The 24,657-nt window shown below is 54.2% G+C and overlaps 5 protein-coding genes across 5 annotated transcripts; 4 read left to right on the top strand and 1 right to left on the bottom strand.

The window, feature by feature from the left end:
• Positions 1-694: 694 nt before the first annotated feature.
• Positions 695-1,057, top strand: CABS01_02891 (uncharacterized protein; the record flags this gene model as incomplete). Its single annotated transcript, XM_060536269.1, has 1 exon — positions 695-1,057. One exon carries the CDS (start codon positions 695-697, stop codon positions 1,055-1,057), a length of 363 nt encoding a protein of 120 aa, XP_060394181.1.
• A 7,243-nt stretch (positions 1,058-8,300) lies between these two features.
• On the top strand, positions 8,301-13,569 carry CABS01_02890 (RhoGAP domain-containing protein; the record flags this gene model as incomplete). Its single annotated transcript, XM_060536268.1, has 2 exons — positions 8,301-8,713; positions 9,534-13,569. 2 exons carry the CDS (start codon positions 8,301-8,303, stop codon positions 13,567-13,569), a joined length of 4,449 nt encoding a protein of 1,482 aa, XP_060394180.1.
• An 870-nt stretch (positions 13,570-14,439) lies between these two features.
• On the top strand, positions 14,440-17,401 carry CABS01_02889 (uncharacterized protein; the record flags this gene model as incomplete). Its single annotated transcript, XM_060536267.1, has 2 exons — positions 14,440-16,114; positions 16,188-17,401. The coding sequence occupies 2 exons, from the start codon at positions 14,440-14,442 to the stop codon at positions 17,399-17,401; spliced, it is 2,889 nt and encodes a 962-aa protein (XP_060394179.1).
• Positions 17,402-18,577: 1,176 nt separating this feature from the next.
• CABS01_02888 (uncharacterized protein) lies at positions 18,578-18,886 on the top strand (the record flags this gene model as incomplete). Its single annotated transcript, XM_060536266.1, has 1 exon — positions 18,578-18,886. The coding sequence occupies one exon, from the start codon at positions 18,578-18,580 to the stop codon at positions 18,884-18,886; it is 309 nt and encodes a 102-aa protein (XP_060394178.1).
• A 926-nt stretch (positions 18,887-19,812) lies between these two features.
• Positions 19,813-20,736, bottom strand: CABS01_02887 (uncharacterized protein; the record flags this gene model as incomplete). The annotated part of the gene is made up of 1 exon (XM_060536265.1): positions 19,813-20,736. One exon carries the CDS (start codon positions 20,734-20,736, stop codon positions 19,813-19,815), a length of 924 nt encoding a protein of 307 aa, XP_060394177.1.
• Between the last annotated feature and the right edge of the window lie 3,921 nt (positions 20,737-24,657).

Here is a 24,657-nt window from a genome sequence, read left to right as displayed (position 1 = left end):
AGCAGAGAAGCTTACCTTCCACGGGTCCACTGGAGACCCAAAGACGCCATCTTCTTGTTGGGATCGTGGAGGGCACAAGGCCCGAGGAAATTCAAATGTTCTTGGTGCGAACAGAGAACAGCTTGCGTGCCAAAAGTCCCACGTAGGCTGAGGTCATCAAACACAAGGCTACGAATGGCACGCTAAGATTTCGGACGAAGGGCCTCGTTGAGCTTGGTGATTGGAGTTGATGAAGGATTATAGTGGTCTCGCACTCTCTCGGTCACTAGAACCTCTCCAACTCCAAATCATCTTCTGTCATTACGGTACTTGGCGTAGTCTGAGGCTTCAAAGCCCTCGCATGCAGCTGGCTGTTTGTCATATGAACGAAACAATCGCTTGTTGTGTTCTGCAGCAACGGACGACCATGACAAAAAGTGAGCTGCAGCTGGTGAGGTGCAGTAGCGGACAGCTTCATCAGCGGAACTGGAGCTTCCCGATGCTTGGCCAAGCCGCCTTGAACATGGGCTGCAATGCAGATCTGAACCGCACAATGGTTGGCCTAGAGCTGCCGTCTGGCGTGGTAACAAGATGACCCCGTATGCTGGGACAAAGTAGCATATTGTGTTTGACGCTCTGGCTGCTCCCTAGGACTTTGTGCAGTGAGTTCAAGACCAGCATCGTAATTCCTGACGGCATTCCGCCTGGGTCCCATATGGGACGAGGGGCTAGGTATTCCAGTTTGCAATGCAACGAGCTCCCAAGTTCCCACCTGTCTTTCTCAGGGTCCAAGTCCTCTTGCCCTCCCGCCACGCTTGATTGGCTGGCTCTGTCGATCCTAACGCTTGGCTTCCGAGGCGGCTGGCACAGGCCACCAATTGTCTCTCCCATTCAGAGCGGCTTCTGGCTCATGAGTTCGTGCAGGCGTCTCGAGGCGTTCGCGAGTGCAAGCCAGGCACGTCAGGACAAGCGCAATGTATGCTCCTTTTCCTGGTGTTGTCTCGTCGTACTAGACATGGATCTCTTGGCCGTTCATACTTCACGGGATTGTAGTGTGGGATCTCATTGCGCGCCTTGAGCTCCTGGGCTTTCGCGCCTGTGGTTCGAATGTGCTCATGGAAATGGATTAAGATTGCTGGATCCACCAGCCATCAGGATCCAGAAACAACGGCCGCTGAGGCGCTGAGGGAAAAAGCGACGCTGGAGAGGGGGTTTCCTGGTACTCGCATCTGGTTCGCGTCCACAGCACCAGTCGGGAATAGCTGCACTTCCGCCAGAGGGTTTTCGTAGGCCATATCCGTACTCCGTACTCCGTAGTCTCACTGTTTAACTCCATCGTTTTGCATTACTAGAGGATTACCGCAGTACATATAAACGCTACCCTACCCTCGAATTCCGCACTATTTAACCTTAACCCTTTTCTTACTTATCCTTTCTTCTATTCTACCCTCTCTTTTATTAAAAAATCGCTAGAATTATAGTTTTAATAGCTTATTAATAAGCTAATATTACTATTTAAAAATAAGTAATTTACTCTTATATATAAGTACTAAGAGTCTTATTATTATAAAAATAATAATAAATATACCGGAGTATTTAAAAAAGCTTTTTAATAAACTTCTAATATTATTTAAAATAATTATTTTCGAATTATAAAAAGAAGCCGAGGTATTATATTAATATAACCCTATCCGTTTTATTAATATTAATAATACTCTTTTTAGTATAGAATATATTAATAATATTTTATAACTACGTTATTATACGTCGTAAATTATACTTAATAATAGCGAGGATTTTAGCGTTTTTTTTTAAGTTTTTTATTAAAGTCGTTATTATAGGGTTAGTTTAGTTATTAATATTTTAATAAGTATTTTAACTTAGTATACTTAGAGGCTCTTATAGTTCTTAATAAGAGGCTTTTAAGGGACTTATAATTAGACTTTTTACTTATTATAAATAAAGTTATTATAGTTAAAATTATAATAATTAAAACTATAGTACTATTTATAAACTTCGATAGTAAGTAATTAGTAATATAATTATTTTTTTTTTATAATAAGCTTAAAAAAGTATTTTAATTTAAGTACTAAGTAAGTACTATACTATTTTATTAAAACTATATTCTTATACTTATAACTTAGAAAGAATTAACTTTCTTCGATAACAAGGTACTTAGTACTCCGTAGTCTACACCGCTGCAGCGGTTTAAATTGGCATCGACTTCTGATGCCTCTGATCACAACCTGCCTGGTCTCTCCAAGGGCCCGCTTTCTTCACTGCCATCTGTTGCTTGTTCCATCCCACTCCGAGCTCTCTCGTTGGCTGATTGAAGGCCGTAATGTCGACTTTATCAACACGACCGGGGACGATTCTCCGGATCTGGAAAAGAACTGACGGTCTGCGCCCGCGAGCCTCAGGGGCCTGAAGAAAATTATCTTGCCATTTTGCTTCGGAATGCCGGTTCTAAGCGGGTCTGTCGATTCGCCGTATTTGCCCCTCGAGTACCGGCTTGTTTGCCCCTACGGATGGAAATCGAGCCTGTTCAGATCGAAGAAAATTGCCGACCTGACCGATTGCTCTACGGCCCCCTTCTGATCCACTAGCCTTTCAGTGCCATCGGTGGAAGTAGAAGCTGCAGCAAAGACACCGCTTTTCCACGTAAATCTGGACTGCCCAACTTACTCACTCTGTGTATGTAGGCTGGGAAGCTCTCAGTTGCCAATGTGCCAATCATGTCAGTGGCTTCTTTAAAAAGTGCCTGCACACGAGGATCAGGAGCCGCTTGTTCCGCAGTTCAACGGCGTCTCAACTTTGGGAACTTCCAAAGCCTAGACTGTTCCATGAGATGTAATTGAAAGGTGCTGATGAGAGGCTCGAGCGATTGCCCAGTTGCGTTGTGTGACCTCATGACTTGGTTAGGAACTGCTCCCGAGTCATCGAAGGCATGGTGAGTGCTGGAGTGAGCGGTCTTTGACTGCATAGTCCCGTGTTTTCTCAGGCGCTCGGGTTCGGACTTGCGCGACAGTCTAGGATCACTTCGAACTCCCAAGAGTGCAATTGGCGACAAAACTGGAAGAGATTGGAGATTGAAGGGGCTCGACGAGTTTCCTGTCTTGTAACACTAGACCACGGATGCTTCCGAGAAGTGAATATCCCGCGAGTATTCCTAGAAATCTAGCCCGTCGATTCGAGGGATCTTGGGTTGACAACTGTCCCTCGAGGTTATCTGCGTCGAAGTTGAGGCAACGCCCTAGAGTCATGCCGTGATGACTGCCGTTTTTTGTAAAGCAGATGTTTGTACTGGATATATGGTGCACTCATTTGGCGGCGCAAGTGACGGCTGAGTAGAAGACGGTGTACGGAGTAGCATGTGTCCGGTCATAGTTAACCCAACCCAAGGTGCCTGCCAGTACGAAGTACGGGCGCCTTGGCTCTCGGCTCAGTGTGCGAATTCCACGATTCCTGCTGGCGGAGGATGTGCCTGTAGTCTGTTCCTGCAGAAGCGGTACTACCTCCTGCATGACACATAAACGTGCTAGACCGAGTCTGGCCAGATACTCAACAAGACTAGCCACTCTCTTTTGTATTGTAGGATTCCACAGGCCTAGGCCAAGGGGGGCAAAGCCAGATCACGGCGAAAGCCCAGTGCCACATTCCCAGTGGGTGGACAGCGCGCGACGTGGCAGACAGTGTCTGAAGCAACAGCAGAAGGACAAAATCCAGCCGATAGCTGCTCGCGCATGAAGCCGCTGTGGGGTTTGTCATTCCCATAAAGGCGTGACACGTCGAGTGAATGCTGTGGACGCGCCGCGAATAGCATCTCAAATGTGACAGCAAACGGAGGACGTGGATAGCATTTGCTGGACGACCGTGACTGGCGAGGATCCCAGTTTCGAATGGATCCATTCCAAGTGCCCATAGGTAGTTCTCTTTTTCTCTGTATTGACGTGACGGGCATTCGATCCTGGCTGGCCCAGACTCAGAACACCCGCTTGGGCCACTTTGCCGTCCCTAGCCCTGGTCCTGGAAGTGGAAGTGCTGTTTTTGAAGTGGAGGCATCAAATGTCTGGGACTTGAGGACCTCAAAGAGGGACGAGGACCAGGAAGACGAAAAACGCAGGGGTATGATTGGAGCAAACTGAGCAGAGACCCCTGGCCCTGAGATTAATTAAGGCCTTGGGTCGTGGCGTTAGGAATCTGGGGTGTGTGAAAGTGGCCCACAGCGCTACGGCACCCGTGCCATGCATGCATGGATGTGGTGGAGGAAGCATGTCCGTAGGAGAACTGGAGATGTTTTGATCGTGTACTTTGTAGGGGGCAACTTGATTCCTAGTCGTTGAACAGTATGACTCGTGAGTGAGTGTCGTTGGCCAGCTCGAAGACTCAAGTCTCTTCAAGTGCCGAGAAGGAGCATCGGTGCACGGTGTGGAAGATGTAGAGATGTCTGAAGGAGGATGGAGCCGAATGACAAGGCGGCTCGAACCTTGCGATGCTGATGAAGCTTGGGAAGAGCTGCTGTGGGTGACGACGGCGGGGAAGCGCAAAGAGCCAAATGCCAACAGTCAGTTGGCGTGTGTGCTCCTTACTGATCTGTAATACGTAGATTTGTTTGTCGTACGCGGACTCGTGACTGACATGTTTCAAGAAAGCCGGTGTTTCGGGAGAGAGGCAAGATGACCTGTGGTCACTCGCCAGCGGTGCGGGACATTCGGGACATTACGCGACGACAATATGTTGCTGATATTGGCTTCTGAGTGTCTGGCAGGTTATCGGATGAATTTGAGAGTTGTGTAGTGTCGTGGAGGGCGAGGTACTTTCCGGAGCCGAGCGGTCGAGACCACGGTCTGGGTTGGTCCATACGTCAAAGGTTAATGGGAGTCGGAGAGTTCCAGCCTCTTTGATACATCAGTGAAGCTTGAGTTACCGGTGACATCTGGTCGTGACCGACCTGTTCTCCGTAGATAGACAGATACCGTGGACCGTAATTGTAGAAAAGCCGTCGAGGTAGGAAGAGATTAACGGGTCAGGATCGAGAACCAAAACTTTAGATTGGCATAGCAAGTCTCTAAGGGCGCGGGGCGGGCGTGTGGGATGGAGTCTGAAGATGCCTTGGAGCCAAATCTCGCCAGCTCAACATGCTGCTGCTGCTGCTGCACACGTGGCTGACGTGGGAAACCGTGAGTGCCTGTGTTGGTAAGGTTCCTACGGCACCTAGTGGTGCCGGTTTGCTGGTTCAGTCGGCCTGCACGAAGGGAGTGAAACCAAAAACACAGAGGCAGAGAATCAGACGTGGTCGGAGATTGAAGTCGATGCATAAAAAAAACACGAAGCATGAAGATTGGAGGACTTACATCAGCAACATAAGTAAGGGACCTTGGGATGCCTCATGTCCTACAGGAAGGCAGAATAGAAACAAGTGCCTCGCAGTGTCTCTAGTACCTTAGGTAATAATTCGTCAACCTACTTGGGCAAATGCAGGAGCAATGGAAGGCACCTCTTGCTACATTCAGTCCCGTTGTCTATTGCGGAAAGAATAATCTACCAAGGTAGGGAGGTCGGCACTTTCTAGAGTGAATTGCATAAACCCGAAAGGAAGGTGATATCGTGAAGGAGCAACTGCCCGCACTAAAAGGCAAGGTACGGCAAGGCAAGGTACCTACCTAGGCAGGCACGCAGGTACCTTGGAAACAGCCTTATGTAAGCCCAAGCACTTTCAACATGCTGGTGACTTGAGCAAACCTCAGTTTGTTTCTCACCCGCAAGAGAAAAACCAGCAAAAAACGTATGAACAGTCCCCTTGTTTACGACTTAATTTACTGAGGCAAAGGTCCAGAGCGCCATCAAAGTCATCATGGCGGGAAGACAGACTATGGACGACAAACAACAAATCTAGGATGACGGTTTCGCCATTGACACACCAGCGGCAGACCGGCTGCCCTGGGAGATGAAGACGTTTCTCACAACCTCAAGAGTCCAACACTAAATGACCAAATCACCCTTAGTATGCGAACTAGAGGCAATGGCTGACAGGGTTAACAGACGAATACTTTCTTCGCTACCAGACTGTCATGTTCCAGCATCATTCTATGCAGCGTGTCTTCGAGGCCCCCGCACCAAGTATCGCTTTGAAATGATAGTGGCACGTGTATGGAACACCGTCATTCCCGCCCACCGTGGGGGCCAAAGGCTCCAAAGGGATACAACTATCGGGGAGGATACAGCAATTGCTCCGATGCCAGCTAGCACGTTAAAGGTCGAGGAGACACGGTGCCACGGAGCCTCGAGGGAGGGGACGATGGAAGGGAGGGATCCATCATCCGGATGACCAACAACGGGATGCAAAATGAACCCCAGAGGTCAATGCTGATGGTGCATCGCATCTCTTTTGCGGCTTGCCAGTGGCCATTGTCAATCCAATCTCTTCCGCCTCCTCCTCTTCATCTCCTCCCCACGTCCACGTCTATACGTCCCGCCACGCTCGCATTCTTTCCGACATTCTCATCCTCGCTCCTCTTCCCCGAGTCGGCCCCTGAACGGGCGGAACTTCGAAGGCCCTCAGGAGACCTACCAGCGTATGGTTATCACGGAGGACAGACTATTCCATATCCCAACTGCATCCTTCCCTTTCTGGCCACACCTTGCAGCGGCAGATGCAGACTCCAAGAACCACGAACCCACCCACACGACCAGGAACGTACAGCAGCAGCAACAGGGGACTGCAGCCAATTCCCAGTCCACGCATCCTGCTGCTACGACTATTTGATTGTCATTGGCCCCTGTGGCTTCCAAGTACCTTATCGGGGTATCGGTGGTGCAAAGATACCTCCATTACTCACGCTTCGAGGTACTACCACCACCACCACCACCACCATCGGCCGGCCACTTATTCCCCGGCACCCTGTTTAACCTTCAGATGTACGTTCCTCTCCCCCCCCCCCCCCCCCCCCCCCCCCCCCCCTTCACCCCCCCCCCCCCCTCCCCCCCCCCCCCCCCCGCTGTACCACCCCCCCCCCCCCCCCCTCCGCCCGCCCCCTTTTTCCCCCCCCCCCCTTTTTCCCTCCAGGTGCTCTTTCTCCCCCCCCCCCCCCCCCCGTCTCCCCCTCCTGTTAAGGTCCGGTTGCGAATGCCGCTGCCGACCTGCCCTGAATTATTTTGGAATGGATGTTTGGCGACAGACACGCTCGACTGGTTGAATGGACTACTGCTATACAAATGATATTCTGATCTTCTTATCCAGACTTCTAGGCTCTCGGCTAGTTTTATTGACGGTCGACTCGAATGCTACCCTCCTCTGCCACGAACAGCACCACAGATCAGCCTCCCTTTGCTAGTTGCTGGAAGCGGCAAGACGGGAAATAAGGGGGTTCTTTGATCAAAACACCACAACACCACAACATCAAATCCTTTCCCCTTCAACGCTGGTCGACTCTGAAGCTGGGTCTGTCCGGCCTAGCCCACCATCATTCGCGTTGCATTGCACTGCATTGTTCATCGGAAAACCTACACTTCGGCCACCCCAACGGCCACATCCTCCCGTCTCTTTGCTTCTGGCCTCACCTCACGGATGCCAAATCGTCCATAGCCGAGTTGCTTCTCTCGCTCTCTTTCTGCGTCTGTGCCAGCCAATGGTCCTCTCGTCCAGCATCGCCCCCCGTCACAACACCACACACACAACACCACACACATACATACAAGCACACGCGCACGCCTACCCAAGACAACGGGCACTTGTCTCATCCACGCCCGGCTGGCAGCATTCCTTTCACAAAGCATATCCGGCACCGCGAGACGGGCCTCCCATCCCTCCCTTGGGACCCGAAAGACGCCATTCATCTGATCTACTGTGCTCTGCTCTGGCCCACGTCCAAGATACAACCTCTTCTTCGTCCTTCCACATCCTCGTCTTACGTCCTGCTCGCCCTGCAATACTACAACGACCCGTGACGACAACCTCAACCTCCAAAACCTAACCCAGCAGAGCCAAAAATCGGCCTTTTCGACTGGCTACCTATCTGCATTAGAACAGATCAGAGTCGACTCTGGTCTGCTTCGACTAGTCCTTGCACGACTGGCCCCTCGGCTCCGCTCTCCGTCCGCGTCCCTTCCCGGCTGGATTCGCTCGCTCCCGAGAAACAAAAATAAAAAACCTACACTGCAATCTGCATCCCGTCTAGAAAGAGGCCGGTCTACATGCAACGGCAGTCGGGGTTATCCAGGCATCTCGAAACCGCTGCGAGGTTGTCCTGCGTTAAGCTCTGACCCTGCACACACCCCTAGTTGGGCCGCCGGCCAGTTGTCTTTCCGTCGCATTGCCCACCATGTCGCAGCTTGCGCTCCAGACTCAGAGTGCCCAGGGCTCAACTTCAGATCCTGATGCTTCTGGTACGACTTCCACGTCTGGGCTTCCCGTTGACGCATCCGCTTCTGCTTCTACTGCTGCTGCTGCTGCTGATGCTGCTCCACGTCGTTCTGCTGTCGCCCCCGTTGCTCATCATCACCCTCGCCTCCCTCACCAAAAACATCCTCTTCACCGGCTGCAGGTCGCAGACGTCTCCTCTTACTCCCCTTCTTCCAAGGATGGCCCCACGACAGGCCTCTTGATCCCAGCATCCGATCCTGCAAGCATTAGCAACAACAGCACCACCACCGCCAATACAAGCATCGCTGCCGCTACCGCTGCCAGTCACACTGCTAGCAGTGCGACCAGCCCTCTTCTTACTCCATCTCCAAGGTACGTTCCACTGGGCCTCCACTGGCTCTGATTACCAAACGAGTAACGGTCCACTCTTTGCTCTGCTCTGCTTCGCTCTGGTTTCTCTCTCTGTGCCTTGCTTTTTCTTGCTGCTGCCGCTGCTGTTGCTGCTTCTTTCTCCTCCTTGACCCTACCACCTTGCCTTGACTTTTCCACGCCCGCTAGATAAACAGTCCTGCGACTCGCTCGCTTGTCTATCCACGCCTACGCCCACCACCGAACTCCAACCGCAGAGGGAGAGAAAGAGAACGTAACTTCTTTCTACCTCGATCCCCGGTCTGCGAGGATATCGTGTGCTTGTCTTGGCGGCCCGCGACTCTTTTTAATTTTGACTTTTCGCTCAACGCCGACTCTCTAGCTGCCTTACCATCTTTCCTACTCTATTGTGGGACTTGGATCCACGGCTCTGGCCTGGCAGCATATTGACTGATGCCCTCCTCCACCCTATAGATCCCCTCGGCGCCCGATACCTAGTCCCCTCCACGAGAGTACCGCCATTTCTTCGCCGACGAGCCCTTTCTCTCCTCGATCGTCATCTTTCTTCCCACCCGGGGCAAGATTTCATACCCACCGTTCTCGAACTGTCCCAGACATAGTCACGACGCCAACCGACGATTTCCGCTCTCCAGTAGATCTTTCGGGAGAACCGCAGACATATTATCAAAGCGATTCGTCCTGCTCATCCACGCCCGAACGCAGCACACTACGGTACGTGTGTGTCTCGTCGCCTCCTCCCGATTTGACCATCTCTAGTTGCTCCCTGCGTCGTCATACGTTACACAGCTGACAGACGAAACAGTCACAGTAGACCGAGAATATCACCGCTCCCTACGAATGATAACCGAAGCGCTTCCGAGCCTGTCTTGATATCTAGGCCTCTCGCAGGCCCCCTCCGATCTCCAATGTCTTCTTCCGGAGGATTGGCCGCTGCATCGCGGGGCAAACAGAGCAAAGGAGCGCCGCGGAACTCCTCCATGGACTCTGCTATTTCAGCCATCTCCACAAAGTCACAGCCGCACAGAGGCGCAGCTGTTAGTCAGTCTGATCCCACAGACATTGAGGGATTGATCAAGACTGCAGGCAGCCCGGAAGCGGTGATCCAGTACCTATTGAAAGAGAAGAACTCGCAATCGCAACAGAACGCGCAGTTATGGCGCTTAGTCGACAAGCAGAGAGCCATGATTTTGGGCCTCAACAAAGACTTGGAACGGGCCTTGAAAGACAAGGAGAAGTACCGAAAGAAATTGAAAGAAGTCATGTCAATACCGGAATTGACAGGGGCAGACGGATCGAAAACTAGCAGCAAGGTCCTCAAGATGCCCGTCAGCAGAGGAATACCGACAGTCGACGTCAGCGCTCCAAAGGAGCGACAAGTCGTTGCACCGGACTCGCCAACTCTAGACTCTGACAGCCAGAAGCACTCACCCGTGGATATGGCCATGGCCCCCTACCCGATCACACCTCCCGCCGACCAGCCCAACGGCCCTCCATCAGCAGTTGGTGCTCTACTAGACCCGTCTCACGAGATGCCCAAAGCACATGAGCACGCCTATGATCAGTACAACCATGATGCCGAGGAACAAGCAGCAGAAGCGGCACGGAGGGAGCACGAGGACGAGCAAATCATGGACCTTCCTCTAAATTTCGGTCTTCCACCATCCCGAAGCCTACCGAGCCAGCCGCCAAGCATGCCTCCCCCTAAGCCTCCTGGAGTACCAGAGCCAGCATCGGCAGCCAGCGAGGGTATTTCACAGTTTCCTGCCCCACCACCGCGGAAGCCTCCCCCAGCTCCTCTGCAGCTCCAGAGCCAATCTCAACCAGCTGCTGAGGACGATGACTCTGACTCCGACTTCGACGACATTTTAGAGGTGGACGAAATCCTCACTGAGCAACGCGGTCGCCGTAGGACACGCGAAGAGGATGACCAGGACCGGGAAATCTTGGCCATTCAGGAGGCGGAGAGGAGAAGCTTATCCAAGAAGAGCACAACACAGAGTCAAACTACCTCGCCGACTGAGGGCATTCCTGAGGCCCCAACGGGCTTGCCACCAAGCCCTCCGAAGAGGATGCAGCGTGAGAATATCCCAGCTTCTCTAGGCTCGGTTCTGAATGCAACTACTCTCGAAGCTCCCTTGCTGAGCCCCGGGTTACCATCAAGCCCGCGTCCGATGGGCGGTCTGTCATCATCTGATAGCCCTGCGCCCAGTGTTTCTTCATTTCCTGCCGCGCCCCTGTCGCCACGGCCACCTCGCCAGCCGATCCCTCTCCCACCAGGCCACTCTCTCCAAACACCATCTGGCCCAGAGCCTATGGTTCTCAAGAGCCCTCAACCTCTGAACATTGTCAAGAAGGGATGGGATTCAGCCAGCGAGAAGAGCCGTGGCAGTCCGACTGAGCGTGGTCGCATCTTCAAGGGATTCACCACTGAGGAATACCCTGATCTACTCCTGCCTCCAAACGTCTTGCCGAATATTAAGGTGAAGGTTGCGTCCTCGCGCATGAAACCATCTCGGGCAAGTTTGATGTCTTTGACACAACTAGAAGAGGATCCGGTGTTTACTCTTGCCATTTTCTCCCGTTCCGAACCGGGCGAGCTTTGGCGGGTTGAGAAGGACTCTGCTTCGCTAGCAAAGCTCGACCAAAGGTTGAAACAGTGTCCAGCCTTCACTGCGAAGACCCCAGAGAGGTCGCTCTTCAGTGGCCACGCGCCTGCTAAGCTCGACGCGCGGCGAATCGCTCTCAACCACTACCTGGAAGAGCTTCTGGAGACTCCTTTGGATACCGCTAGTGCTCTTGAGCTCTGCAAGTATCTGTCGACTCACACGTTGCCACCAAACGCCGACGACGCCGGCTCGATGGAGAGCATGGCGGAAGCCAAAGTCAAGACTGGTCCTGGCGGTCGCCCATTCAGAACCGGATATCTCACCAAGCGAGGCAAGAACTTTGGTGGCTGGAAAGCCCGCTTCTTCGTCCTCGATGGGCCGCATCTCAAGTACTACGAAACGCCCGGGGGTGCACACTTGGGCACCATCAAGCTTCCCAGCTCTCAGATCGGCAAACAGTCCCAGAGCAACGAAAATCAGTCACCGCAACCGTCTGCCAACTCAGATGACATGGACAACCAGTACCGTCATGCATTCCTAATTCTTGAGCCGAAGAAGAAGGATTCTACCAGTCATGTGAAGCACGTTCTCTGTGCCGAGAATGACAGGGAAAGAGACCAGTGGGTCGACGCTTTACTTAGATGGATTGATTATAAAGATCCGGAAGAAGATGAGGCCCACGCCGCGAAGCAGCAGACTCAAGATCGCCAACATGCTAGCGCAGCTGAGCGTGCCGAAAAGAAGAAGCAGCGATACAAGAAGACCGCTTCCCAGCACCACCATCAGCCTACTGAGTCCGACAGCCTCATAGGCGTGAGATACGATGCGACATCTCAAGGCGATCTTCCCCACCATGGCGGACCTGCGCGTCCCAAAAACCATGGACATATGCCAGAGAATAGCCACCCTGTTGAACCCATGGGAATGTCTTCGCAGCCATCCATGATGATCTCCGCTCCACGGGATATGCAGGTCATTGCTGACTCTACGCAGTGGGGAAATAGAGCAGGACTTGGCGTTCCCGTCAACGAGGAGAAGAAGCTGAAAAAGCGAAGCTTTTTCGGGTTCGGCCCTAAGACGAGATCGTCGTCTGACGGCCAGGATTCTCTGTTTGGTGGAAGCGAAGGCGGCTCGTCAACACCTCCCCAGGGCGGATACCAGGGACCCATTCGCCAAGCCTTTGGGGCTCCTTTGGCCGAAGCTGTTCGCTACAACCACCCTGTTGATGTGAACGTCCCTCTCCCCGCCGTCGTGTATCGATGTATTCAATACTTGGACGCCAAGAACGCAATTCTGGAGGAAGGCATTTTCCGCCTGAGCGGCTCAAACGTCGTTATCAAGCAGCTTCGCGAGCGCTTTAACACAGAGGGCGATGTCAACCTCGTTACCGACGAGACTTACTACGACATTCATGCTGTGGCGTCACTCTTGAAGTTGTATCTCCGTGAACTTCCGACAACAATACTCACCCGGGACCTCCACCTCGAGTTCCTCTCGGTGACGGAGATGACCGACCAAAGAGACAAAATCGCCGCTGTATCTGAATTGGTTCAGAGGCTGCCCCAAGCAAACGCCACTCTACTCAAGTATCTGATCGCTTTTTTGATCAAGATTATCAACAACGCAGACATGAACAAGATGACGGTCCGCAACGTCGGCATCGTGTTCTCTCCGACTCTGAACATCCCAGCACCGGTATTTGCCCTGCTGTTACAAAACTACTTTGGCATCTTCGGCCTGGAACCCGAGCAGTATGAGCTGCCGTCTTCATTCGCCGAAGGAGAGACGGGCCGAGAGAGATCAGGCTCCCTGCCCTCGATGAACAATGGGCTTCCGAACCGGCCTTCCTACGACCCTTCTCAACATGCGCGTCCTTCCACATCAGCGGGGTCCAGTCAATCACCGCATCGCCAGAGACTGATGGATGCCATGACTGGCCAGCAACGCACCGGCAACACTCCCCCTCCTCTACTCCAGGACCTGCAGAGTGCTCGGCAATCCCCCACACCGCCACCAAATTATCCTGTCGGCCGTGGCACAACATATGAGCCTCAGTACATGCCATCAGGATACCAGAACAACAACTACCAGCAAATGGCTCGCGGCTACGACAACGGTTCCTCAGGATACGACCAACATAAGAGACGCGAAAGCGCCATCTTTATGGGTAACGTGGTCGGCCTCAACCCACAAAGTTCCAAGAGTCGATTGCGAGAAGAGACCCAATTCTGAGATGCCTTACATCGTCTCTCGTGAGTCTGGTTGCTCTAGGCCTCACTTTCACTCCCTCATTACGCAAACATACCCACTCGTTCACACGCAGCGTTGATACCATCCCTTGCATATTTTTCTTCACGTTTTATTTATTAATGCCAGCCCAAGAGGCATGGACGACATGATGGCGCCAATATACCCGAACATATCACACCAATCCGGACCGGCGCCGAGCGCTCCACTTCTATCTAATACCGATCATCACCTACAAATCCCAAGCCTCTTTGAATTGTCCATTGTTTCACATTCGCGAGTCGAAGTAGGAGTGAGCTGGACATGGAGTGCCTGATGCAAAGTGGAACATCCAATGAGTCCGAGGGATAACGTTTGTATCATATGGATATAGGAAACACTGCTGTTCAGGGCGCTGCTGTCACCCATGTGGTTTTTGGTGGCTTATGCTTGCTTTGTTTCACAGACCTCAGCATGGCGTTGACGGTGATGAGCTGCGAGTGGCACCTCGTCTCATGGTTTCCGGGATCGCATGCAGCGAAGGTATGGCTTTGGCATTTTATACATCTAGTTTAGCTTAAACAGCGGGAAAATCTATATCAATCATGTTCTCATTTTGAGGGGTGACAACTACGAATTGACCTATTGCGAAGTAGAGACGGGAGTGTGAGTACACTATTGAGTTGCCCTTCGACTTGATTGATACTTGCTACCCTCGCCGCTGACTAATATTTGTTAGTGACGGAAAGGTCGGCGCACAGCCGTCGGCCACAACTCTCCGCGCCCTCCGCCGAACAAAGGTCGGTATTTTCTGTCGCCGTCACCGATCATCTGATATTGGCTTTCAGCACTGCACCTCGCCAAGCTCCTCCCGAAATGGATCACGGCGCCGCAGTTCTCGACCCAGCACTACGAAGCGCGGAGCCCTCTAACAATGGCAGCAATGGTATGAGCGGGACCTCTCAAGGCGCTGCCGGCGCCTACCACGATGACGAAGCCGCAGCCGCCGCCGCTGGAGTAAGCTCCGAGGGCCAGGGCCAGGGACACCATCACCACCAGCAACACCCCGACTCCCCCGAGACGCCTCATTCGGGCCACGATGGCGAGACGCCGCAACACGATTCGATTCACGGCGGAAACCCCGACGACCCCAAGCGGCCGCGCGCATGTGAGGCATGTCGGGGTCTCAAGGTGCGATGCGAACCCGATCCGAACGATACCGAGGGCCCGTGTAAGCGGTGCAAGAAGGCAGGGAGGAACTGCGTCGTGACGATGCCGACGCGCAAGAGGCAGAAGAAGACCGACTCGAGGGTCGCGGAGCTGGAGAAGAAGATTGATGCGTTGACGGCGAGCTTGCAGGCCCGCGGAAGCTCCGCGGCGCCGGGTGCCGCGCCTGCGGTGGCGACGACTACGACGAGCGCGCATGCTGCCTTATCCACGCCAGGTAGGGACGAGAATCCGTATAATAAGGGTTGGGGAGGTCACGGTCTTGCGAGGGAATGGACTTCAAGTACAGTTGCTGGAACGGGGTTATCTGTGGAAGGGCTCGACCCGCAGGAGGCGCACGCGGCGGAGAAGGGGCGGTTCGACCATATTACCTTCCCGGCGCCGCCCTCATCCGCAGCAGGGCAAAAGAGGAAACACTCAGACCGCGGAGACGATACGCCGAGCGGCAGCGATATACCGGAAGGGGGACAAATCGGGGCCAGGCCGGCGCCGCCGATCCACATGGGCAGCGACTACGCCGACGTCGTGGAGCGCGGGATCCTGAGCGCGGAGAAAGCGGCGGAGCTGTTTGAGCGGTACAACACGCTCATGGCACCGCACATGCCTGCGGTGGTGTTCCCGCGGGGCGCGACGGCGGAGGAGACGAGGAGGGCGAAGCCGCTGCTGTTCCTGGCCATCATGGCGGCGTCGAGCTCCGAGAGCCCCAACGTGCAGCGGAGGCTGGTTAAGGAGCTGATGCAGATTTTCGCCGAGAAGATTATCATCACGGGCGAGAAGAGTTTGGAGATTGTGCAGGCGCTGCAGGTCGCCGTGATATGGTACTGGCCACCGGAGCACTTTGAAGAGCTCAAGTTTTACCAGCTTGTGCATATTGGCGCCGTGATGGCGCTGGATATCGGGCTGGGACGGCGCACGGCGGGCAGGAAGATGCAGATCCCTTACCAGTGGCGCAACCACCCGTTCAAGAGGGCGCCGCCTCCGGACCCGACGACGAGCGAGTGTCGGCGGGCGTGGCTGGCCGCGTATTTCTTGGCGGCGAACACCTCCATGGCGCTGCACCGGCCGAACCTGGTGCGGTGGACGAGTTTCATGGCCGAATCGATGGAGGCGCTGCAGACGAGCGCGGACGCGGCGCCGTCGGATAAGTATTTCTGTCACCTCGTGTGGACGCATCGGCTTGCCGAGGAGGTGGGGATACAGTTCTCCATGGATGACCCGGCTGTGGTGCCGAATATTACGGATTCGAGAACGCAGTATTCGCTGAGGATGCTGGAGAGGGATTTGGAGAAGTATAGTGCTTCCGTTCCCAAGGAGGAAATGCAATGTGAGTTATTACCCCCTCTATTCATACTCACGACGGTTGTATAAGGCTGTGCGACTGACGACTATTGATGAAGCAACCCTCAAAATGTCCTTCCACGTCCTCTCGCTCTACATGCACGAAATCGCCCTCCACACCCAAATGGACGACATCCGCCCGCCCTTTGACACAGCCACCCTCAAGGACGGCATGCTCACGAACCTGACCCTGACAACCTCGCACATCAACGCCTTGTCCGCCTGCCTCTCGGCCATTGACGGCATCTTCGAGGCATTTTTAGCAATGGAGGTGCCTAGCATACGCTGCCTGCCCGTCTTCAACTTTGTCCGCGTGGCGTACGCCGTCGTGGTCCTCATCAAAATGTACTTTTCCGCCACGGCACCCGGTTCAGAGCTGGGACGGGTGATTGACAAGGACAACATGAAGGTGGAGTATTACCTCGACGCGCTGCTGGAAAAGTTCCGCGCCGCCGCGTCGGATGATCGGAGTCGGCCTGCGGCCAAGTTCTTGATTGTGTTGGTCATGTTGAGGAGTTGGTTCTTGAAGCAGAGTAAGGGGCTTGCGATGGGTGTTCCCGTGCCGGAAGCTGCTGCTGCTGGGTTCAAGACCTCGAATTCGCAGCCCGAGACACCGGCTTCTGCTGCTGCGCAGTCGTCTTCTCGGCGGCCGGAGGCGACGCCTGCTTCCACTGCCGCCGAAGAGCAGCAGCACCAGGCGCAGCGACGGGTGTATGCGGGGCAACAGCACCCGCCGATGCAGGAGTACCCTGCCGCCAACACGCCTCTTCACCTGCTGTCAGAGATTGCCACGCAAAATGATCGTTCTGGCGGCGGCGGTGGTGGCGGCGCGACAAACAATATCCTTTGGAACGCGCCTCCATCACGCCAATCTTTCCTCTACGACCCGAGCGCCGTGACACCTACTCCGATGGACGGACCTGGTTCCGGGCCAGGGACAGCGGCGTCGAGCGGTACGGCGGCGACGACAGTTGCAGGTCCGGGCGATGGAAGCGGAGCCGGGGCGGGAGCCGGACCCGGGCCGAATTCAGTGGCACCCTGGCTGAATCCCGTCTGGACAAACGACTTACAAGATTTCGGACTCGACCCGGGCTTCACGAACGATTTATCGCTCGAGGAGATCACGACGGGGTTCGGGACGAGTCCGGGGAGCTTGAGCAACGGGATGCGGTATGTTATGGCGCAGGACCCGTGGTTGAGCGGGATGAGCGGGCTCGGGGAGATTTTTGAGGGGATGCCTGGTGGATCTGGCCCGCCCATGTTTCCCATGTGAACGAACACACCGGGAACGGTGTCGAATCACGGGAACGCACCTCCAGGCAAAAGGCCGCTCCGCTGACCACCTGCTTCATGCGCGTACATGCGGCGGAAGCGACGGCGTTCATTCACGCTCGGGGTTTGGGATGAACCCGGCAGACGGGCTTTGCCTATCCGGCAGGGGTAATGGAGACACCCTGGGTCCGACGTCGGATTTTGCTTATACGGCTGTCGCTTAGCACCGACCTCCGGGCTCTGCTTCCAGACCCCGTCTCATCCTCACCTCAACTTTCCGACAAGAAGGGGAACGGGAAGGTTCGCTCGTTTACGGAACACTCCGAGAGCGATGACAGACACCACGATACCACTGCTGACCGACCCACATCCTTTCTGGCTAAGCTTTCCAGCGACACTTCCAGACCTGCTCGGACTTGGGAAAGTAAAGCAGACACGCTCGGAGCCGAAACATCAGTCCAACGAATCTCAACTCGTCTACACAACGCCAACCTTCATCTACATGAAACTGCCGTACTATGAGAAGGCGGAATCTTAGTCACGGCCGAGGACGGATCCGGGGAACTCTGGGGAAGGAATGAGGAGCAGAGGGAATGTTGGAACACCTCGGGCTCCGCCAGGGGAAAGATGGGAAGTTTAACCTTTCTGACATTCCCCTGGGGGCGGTTTTGGAATAAGTCAGGCACAAGAGGAGGAAAATTGGGGAGCAGGAGTACGTGCACTTTGCTGTGACTGGACAAGAGACGAAGTTTGCAGAACCCAGCTTCATCCAAGAGGCTTCATCCATCTCTCTTGGAAGGCGAAAAAGCAGTGTCCTGAGGGGATGGGCGGATGGAAACAGAGAGGAATCGGAGTCGAGGGTCGCTCGCTACAGCACAAATGAGTTTCGGGAGCTCGTGGGTGGAATTGAGTTGTGCTCTCGCAAACCATCCGATTCTACACTCCCACGAAACTCCACCACCCATCTCAGCAATGTCGTTGTGTTTATTTTTTTTGGATTTTTGCATGTACTGGTTATACGAGATACCTATGTACGATGAATAGATGCTTGGGCAGGCGAACAAAAAGGATAGATTTTCTCTCAATCATCATTCACACAACACACATTAACCACCCCACTCGTTACCTACCCACTTCCTCACATGCCAACTACACCTTGCCTCGACTTACAAATGGAATGCGTTTGGTTGACGATGACTCTCCGCCACCCCCGGATAGGACGGGACCTGCGGTGGACTGCCAACCACGGCTTCACGTGGGGGAATGTGATGACAGAAGCCTCCGTGGAACCAACCCGCCTCCCCGAGTCCGCCTGCTGCCCTACGGTGCCTACACGTACGTGCAAATTCGCCGCCCGCTAGTGAGACCTTGCAAGCCTGGTCCCCGGCGAATGGGAACGAGTTACCAACCATCCGGAATGGAGGCCCAGTTTAATCCCACGCTGTGTCTTTCGGGAATGCCTTGGCTGCTTACCACCCGTGTCTAGCAAGTTTGCTTGCCGCGACCCGAAAGGCACACATTCGCATTACATATTATTACTCACCCCTCGTATTTGGCCATGCTTGGTGAGGTCTCACTGAATGATAACATCAAGATTTAAGGTAGGGACCGCGAAACTCTCAATTCGGGTCCGAGCGTGTTTCTCATGGTAGCTAAGCTCGGCGTTCGTCGCCGACCGTTCATCCGCCTCTCGCCCGGGCTGTGTGCCCGCAACTTAACCCCTCTTCCAAGTCCGGCCTGTTGTGAACTCTGTACCTATCGCGGCCGCCTGATAAAACGCAAAATCCATGCTTCCACCCACTTTCAGTCTGTCCGGCCGTCGGTACAAGCCCGTCCTCAACCCAAAGCTTTCGCCGCGTGACAGCCAGCGATGTAACGATACCGAAGCCTTTCCCCCTCTCCGTACGCCAGACATGAATTCATGTCGAGATCTTGACACCATCAACATTCTCTGATGAGCCGCAAGCAATAGCCAGGCATGTTCTTTTCCGGACCAATCTTATTTTGGAACCCGAAATCTTGCAATTTGCGATTGTCCTCCTCCATATTCCCCATGCCGTTTGTAAACTCCTCATGAAATTGCAGTTGCATTCCGCTTCCGTGATCAAATGTGAGACAACGGTCTCATGTGCATGTGGTATGGAGCTTCCCCGCTCAGTGCGCAGCCGCAACCGGGCTGCATCACAACCAACCGAACGCCACGTGGGGTTGAGCCGATAGAAAGTGTTCCCCAGCTTAAAAAATAGACAGGGATAAGGACGCTCAGAATCTGTGAAACGCTTGATGATCTTTTGCTCGTTTTCCATATGGCGAAAATCATGTTATTGTAGTGAAATGCCATCTTTGATGGGGCTTATTACGATGGCATGATGGTCAACATCAGTCGTAGTAGCCGTTCCAGACGTGGGCTTCTCAGTCCATGTAAAAATCGCCCTTGAGAATGCGTTCCTGGAAGGCATCCGGCTTGGGTCGCTCGGGAGCCTTGGGCTTCATAGCAGCCGCCTGGGCGGGGGGAGCAGGCATCTCGGAGACTGATTTCTGACGATCGTGGGCGACGCCATTGCCGGGGCCGCGAGGAGGAGAGGATGAAAGACCAGAGCCGAAAGAAAAGGACGCTCGTGGTCCCTGAACAGAGCTCTCGGCGCGAGATCTAAGCTGCTCGGACCAGTTGAAACCTTGGTCTGGGCGAGAGAACACGTCAGAAGATGATCTTTGCTTGTGTGCAATGCTTGCCTGTACAGTGCTGCTAGATCGACGCCTGGCCGACGACAGAGCAGCAGCGATGGACGAAGTATTGGTCGGTGGCGTGGAACTCGCAACCGAACCAAGACCTCGTGGAGAGTGCACACTGCCACGTCTGTCGAGGGCAGCAGGAGTACTAGGCACGGGAGTGGCAGAAGCAGAGGGTAAATCATTACCGTTTGAACCCGGACTTCCACCGCCATTGCGCATGGTGCGCATTGCCTGAGCTCCAAAGCTCATTCTGCGGGTGAAGGGAGTGGCAGGTGCTGTGCGGGCGTTGGGGGGAATCTCCTCCTCGTCGATTGCATTCTCATCGATGGAGTCGTTGGAGTTGGTCGAAAGACTTCCCCGTCGGAGAGAGTTGAAAGCACTAGCACCAGTGGGCGAAGTTCCAGTGAGGCCGAGACCGGTGGTGACGGAGAGTCTCCGTCTCTGAGCGTCGCTGGTGCCAGGGAATGCACCGCCGTTGGAGGTAGAGTTGCTTCTGAAGAGACCAGCGATAGCCTGCTGGGTGACTGATCCACGTCTCTGGCGATGCATTTCGTTCGGGTTGTTCTGAGTGTTCTGGTTGGAGTTGGAGTTGTCGTTGGACATGATGGGCAAAAGAGATGGTAAGGAACGAATTGGGGGCTGTAGTATATGTAGTCGGGGTTATCGGTATGTCGTGCGTCGGGTTGTTGTATGCGTTTAGGTAGTCAGAGGGTAGTCCAAGTTGTGTTTCGGAGGTGCGTCTTGCGTGGGGTGAGATCTAGAAAGAATCGAAAGAGGGATCGAACGGGGAATCGTTCGACAGCTGCGGATGTGTGGAACAGGGTGGTTATATATCGAGGTGGCCGATAGACTGATTTAGGGTGACACTAGGGGCGGGTTACAAAAGGTTGATCACAAGGGAAGGGCCAGGGATGGGATGAGCGTACCTCTGTAGTGCGCCGTGGAAAGGTGTCGATCAAGGGGTTTGCTGGCCTGGCGAGAGTCAGAAAGAGAGACTTATTCCGTCTTTGTGCTTCGTTTGTGCGTTTGTGCTGGGGGATCGACGAGGGAAGCGTCCCCTCTAAGCGGCGCTTCCTGCACAAGCAGCAAAGCGGGTTGAAGCTCTAAATTGAGTGACGTCGAAGCTTAGGGGGCAGGTCTTGGATCAGTGGCAGCACCCTAGGACGGGCCAGGTAGCAGGGGCAGAGAGTCAGGGAGGGCCAGATTGGCAGAGTAAACGGGCTAGAGGGGATGGCTGGTTGTTCTCACTGTTCTGTAGTGGTTTGGGTAAAACGGTGGTGTGTGCTTGCGTGCGTGTGTGCTTGGTAGTGTCGAGGTGCTTTGGTGCCGGGGGCGGGCTGCTGGCTGGTCGGCGGTTGCTGGTTGTTGAGCGGATGGCGTGGGTCTGCTTGCTCAGCCAGGACAGGCAAATGGTGGTGGGATGGCGGTGCGTGTGGGGAAGAGGCGAATGCGGTGTCGGATGGTCGGTCGGTCGGCGTGCGTTTGAGGGGCCGATAATAGCTTCTTGGGTTCCAAACTCGGTCTTAGATAGGGGCCAAGGATTGGCCAGTCGCCAGGCTGGAATGCTTGACAAGCACACAAGCTGCTATCTCTGTGATGCCGTGATGAATGTGTTTTATGGCTCTGTGTGGATAGAAGTGAGTTTCTGATGGGTTGCTGATGTATTGCAGTCGTGTCGTATCCGTCGTTTCGTAGAAGGGTAAAGGAGGGCAGCCAGGCAGATGAACGAGGTTCGATGTCAACGCAAAGATCGTGATGTTGTTGGAGAAGGGTTCCAGTGTGCGTCTGCCAAGTTGAATGGCATTGAGAAGACTGGAGATCAGAGGAGGCTTGTTTGATGGAGCCGCGGAAGGAACGCAGTTTACCACTTGCTCCCTCTATTGTGGCATCTGCTCCTGCCTGTCTATTCGTTCCTTCTCTCGCCCTCGCTCTCGTTCTTGCCGTTCGTACCATTCCTTGCCCTTGCAACACCAACGGCACCTGCACCTCTGACCTGCACTGGTTGACTGGATAATGGTGGAATCGTGGAGGGAAGGAGCCACCACGAACCTTTGGAGCCAGAGATGGCCTGGAAGACCCAAAATGCCAAGTTCAGCATGGAAGATTGGCGCGGAGGCTACGGCAGCTCCCACACCCTCAGGGCCTTCCTCATCCCACGATACCACAACCCCGGCTGCCTACCCAGCGCAAGCTCACAGACACACCACCCAATCACGGAAGGCATGGCCTCAGCGTTGCTTCCAGCAAAGACACTTTGGCGGCATTGCGTGGTACGTACCCGCCTTAGCGCAGTCTCTAGTGCTGGACGTGCTGGACTAGCGCTCGCAGCCACTAGACGGCCGGGTTCTGAACCAGCCAGACCCCGCTTGTCGACGTCACCCAATCGAATGATTTGCGGGGTAATCAAACCAGCCGCCAGAGGTGGGAAAGAGCGACGGGACGTTTGACTCTTACCTGCACCTGCACTTGCACTTGCACTTTTGACTTCCATTGCACTTGCGAGTTGCACCTGTCTCTGACTGCTGTGGAAGTCACGCCGGTCGTTCGTACTCTCCCACTCTTCATACCCCGTACCATCCACACAGATGGGAGGAAGGAGCTGGGCTGCAGATGGAAGGATTTTAGCAAGGACTCAACACGGGAAAGAAGGGGTCCTCTTCACGTTCTCCGGGTCTCTGTTTCTCTGTCTCTGTTTGACTGCTTATGTCTCTCCCACCTGTCTCTGTCCCCGGTCACTTAATTCGTTAGGTTTGCTGATCTTTTTGGGACGCATTGGGCCGTAATTATCCCATCGTTTCCTATCTGCATTTCCTGTCTTGCTTTTTGCCATCTTTGCACATCTTCTATCCTCTTGTCTTCCTCTTGCGTGTCCTCCCCCTTGCCCCCTCCCCTCCCCCCTCGGTCTTGCATCAGAACCGACCATCTACGGTACGTACCCCACCACCCTTTCAACGCCCATTCAGCACCGGAACCACCACCGGGACCACCACCACAATCACTGCCAGACACCTGTGACTGCAAAGATTCCCACACAACTCGCATCTGCAGACTCAGAGACATTCATCCACCTCGCCCGCAGTTCACCACGCATACGGTTGCACTCAGCGTATACCAAGCTCAATGCAGTCTACCTTCTGGACCACCAAGCACACACGCGGACAATAGACAAGACGTCCCATCTCGCGTGCCATCGCATGCTTGCTCTCGCCACTTTGGGCCGTCTATTGACCACCATGGGCCCATCCGCAGGCACCATCATCTGCCCATGTTTCTGCCACCTCAAACATCTCGAGCTTCGAAAAACGAACTCTGACTTCAGACCAGACGGGAAAGGCTAAGAGCTGGCTGCATCGTCTCCAGCATGTACAAGTACCAAACTTTTGTCAGCGGGAGCCATACTCGTTCAGACTACCAACCTTGATCACAGACCTGTTGTTACTCGACAAGCTCAAAGCCTATATTCTCCTCCTCTGAACCCAAGACCAAGACCCTGGAGGTCTAGGCTGCTTTGGAAGCTTTCCGATGCAAAAGTTGCCAAAGACGGTCACATCGAAATTCCCAATTCCCTCCTCTTCCGACCACATTTTCAACCCGTAGTACCTACGCTCGTGTCTCTTCGACCAACACGAGCAGCTGTCGTGTCACCATCCGGTCCTCCATCAGTCACGTTTGGTGTGTTGTACGTGGACTATTGGCAACCAGGCTACCTTAGCTCGACATGCCGGAATTCGACGCCTCCTCCTTCTATCTTTGACTGCGTCCACTTGGCATGCAGACGGGCCCTAGCAAGTACTGCCCCGGATAGACAAACCATCCGCGAGCGACTTGCACACTGCTTCGATTGCCCTCCGCCGCTTGGACCAGGATGCATTTCAGGCGGCACGCAGGATCTCAGCGACGAGAGATTGGCGAAGCAGCCTGGTCTCTCAGCCGCTGGAGACAGGGACGTGGGCAGTGGGGGTTGGATGGATGGCGAACAGTATCCAACTCCGTACTTTACGGATACAATGCCTTCTTCAACTCGTTGATGCACCACACCCGGCTACTCGAGTCAATAAAGTGGCCGAAGCAACGAAGCAAAGAGGGGAATATGTTTTTTTTCGACGCAACTTCACGACTCGCTACATCCTCTGTCTATGCACGCCTGTATCCCACGTCGAAACTCGAAGAAGAACTCTAGCACCGCACCTGGTATATCGTGGCACACATATTGGAACATTTACCTTCTCTTTCTTCTATTGATGCTCTACCTAGATCCCACCCCTCCCGAACCCGTCATCCCTCCCCAAGCCAACCAGAACACCGCCGACCTCCCCGAACCCTGGTTTGACCAACCCCTCTGTTAACACTTCCCCAGACTATCCACATCCGCAGCTCCCTTCCTGACTCGTTACTGGGATTCCCATCCGTCTTCGTCTTCAACAACGCTTGACTTGGTCTGCTTCCCCGCAAATTCCGGGTCTCAGCACCAGCGGGCCCCATTTCGCACGCGGATTTGGTCCTTGGCCAGATAGATCCCCGGCC

Source organism: Colletotrichum abscissum (genome assembly GCF_030869225.1).
Source record: "Colletotrichum abscissum strain IMI 504890 chromosome Unknown Scaffold_5.1, whole genome shotgun sequence".
Taxonomy (NCBI): domain Eukaryota; kingdom Fungi; phylum Ascomycota; class Sordariomycetes; order Glomerellales; family Glomerellaceae; genus Colletotrichum; species Colletotrichum abscissum.
The sequence above is the reverse complement of the archived record's forward strand: the minus strand, read 5'-3'. Positions and strand labels throughout refer to the sequence as shown.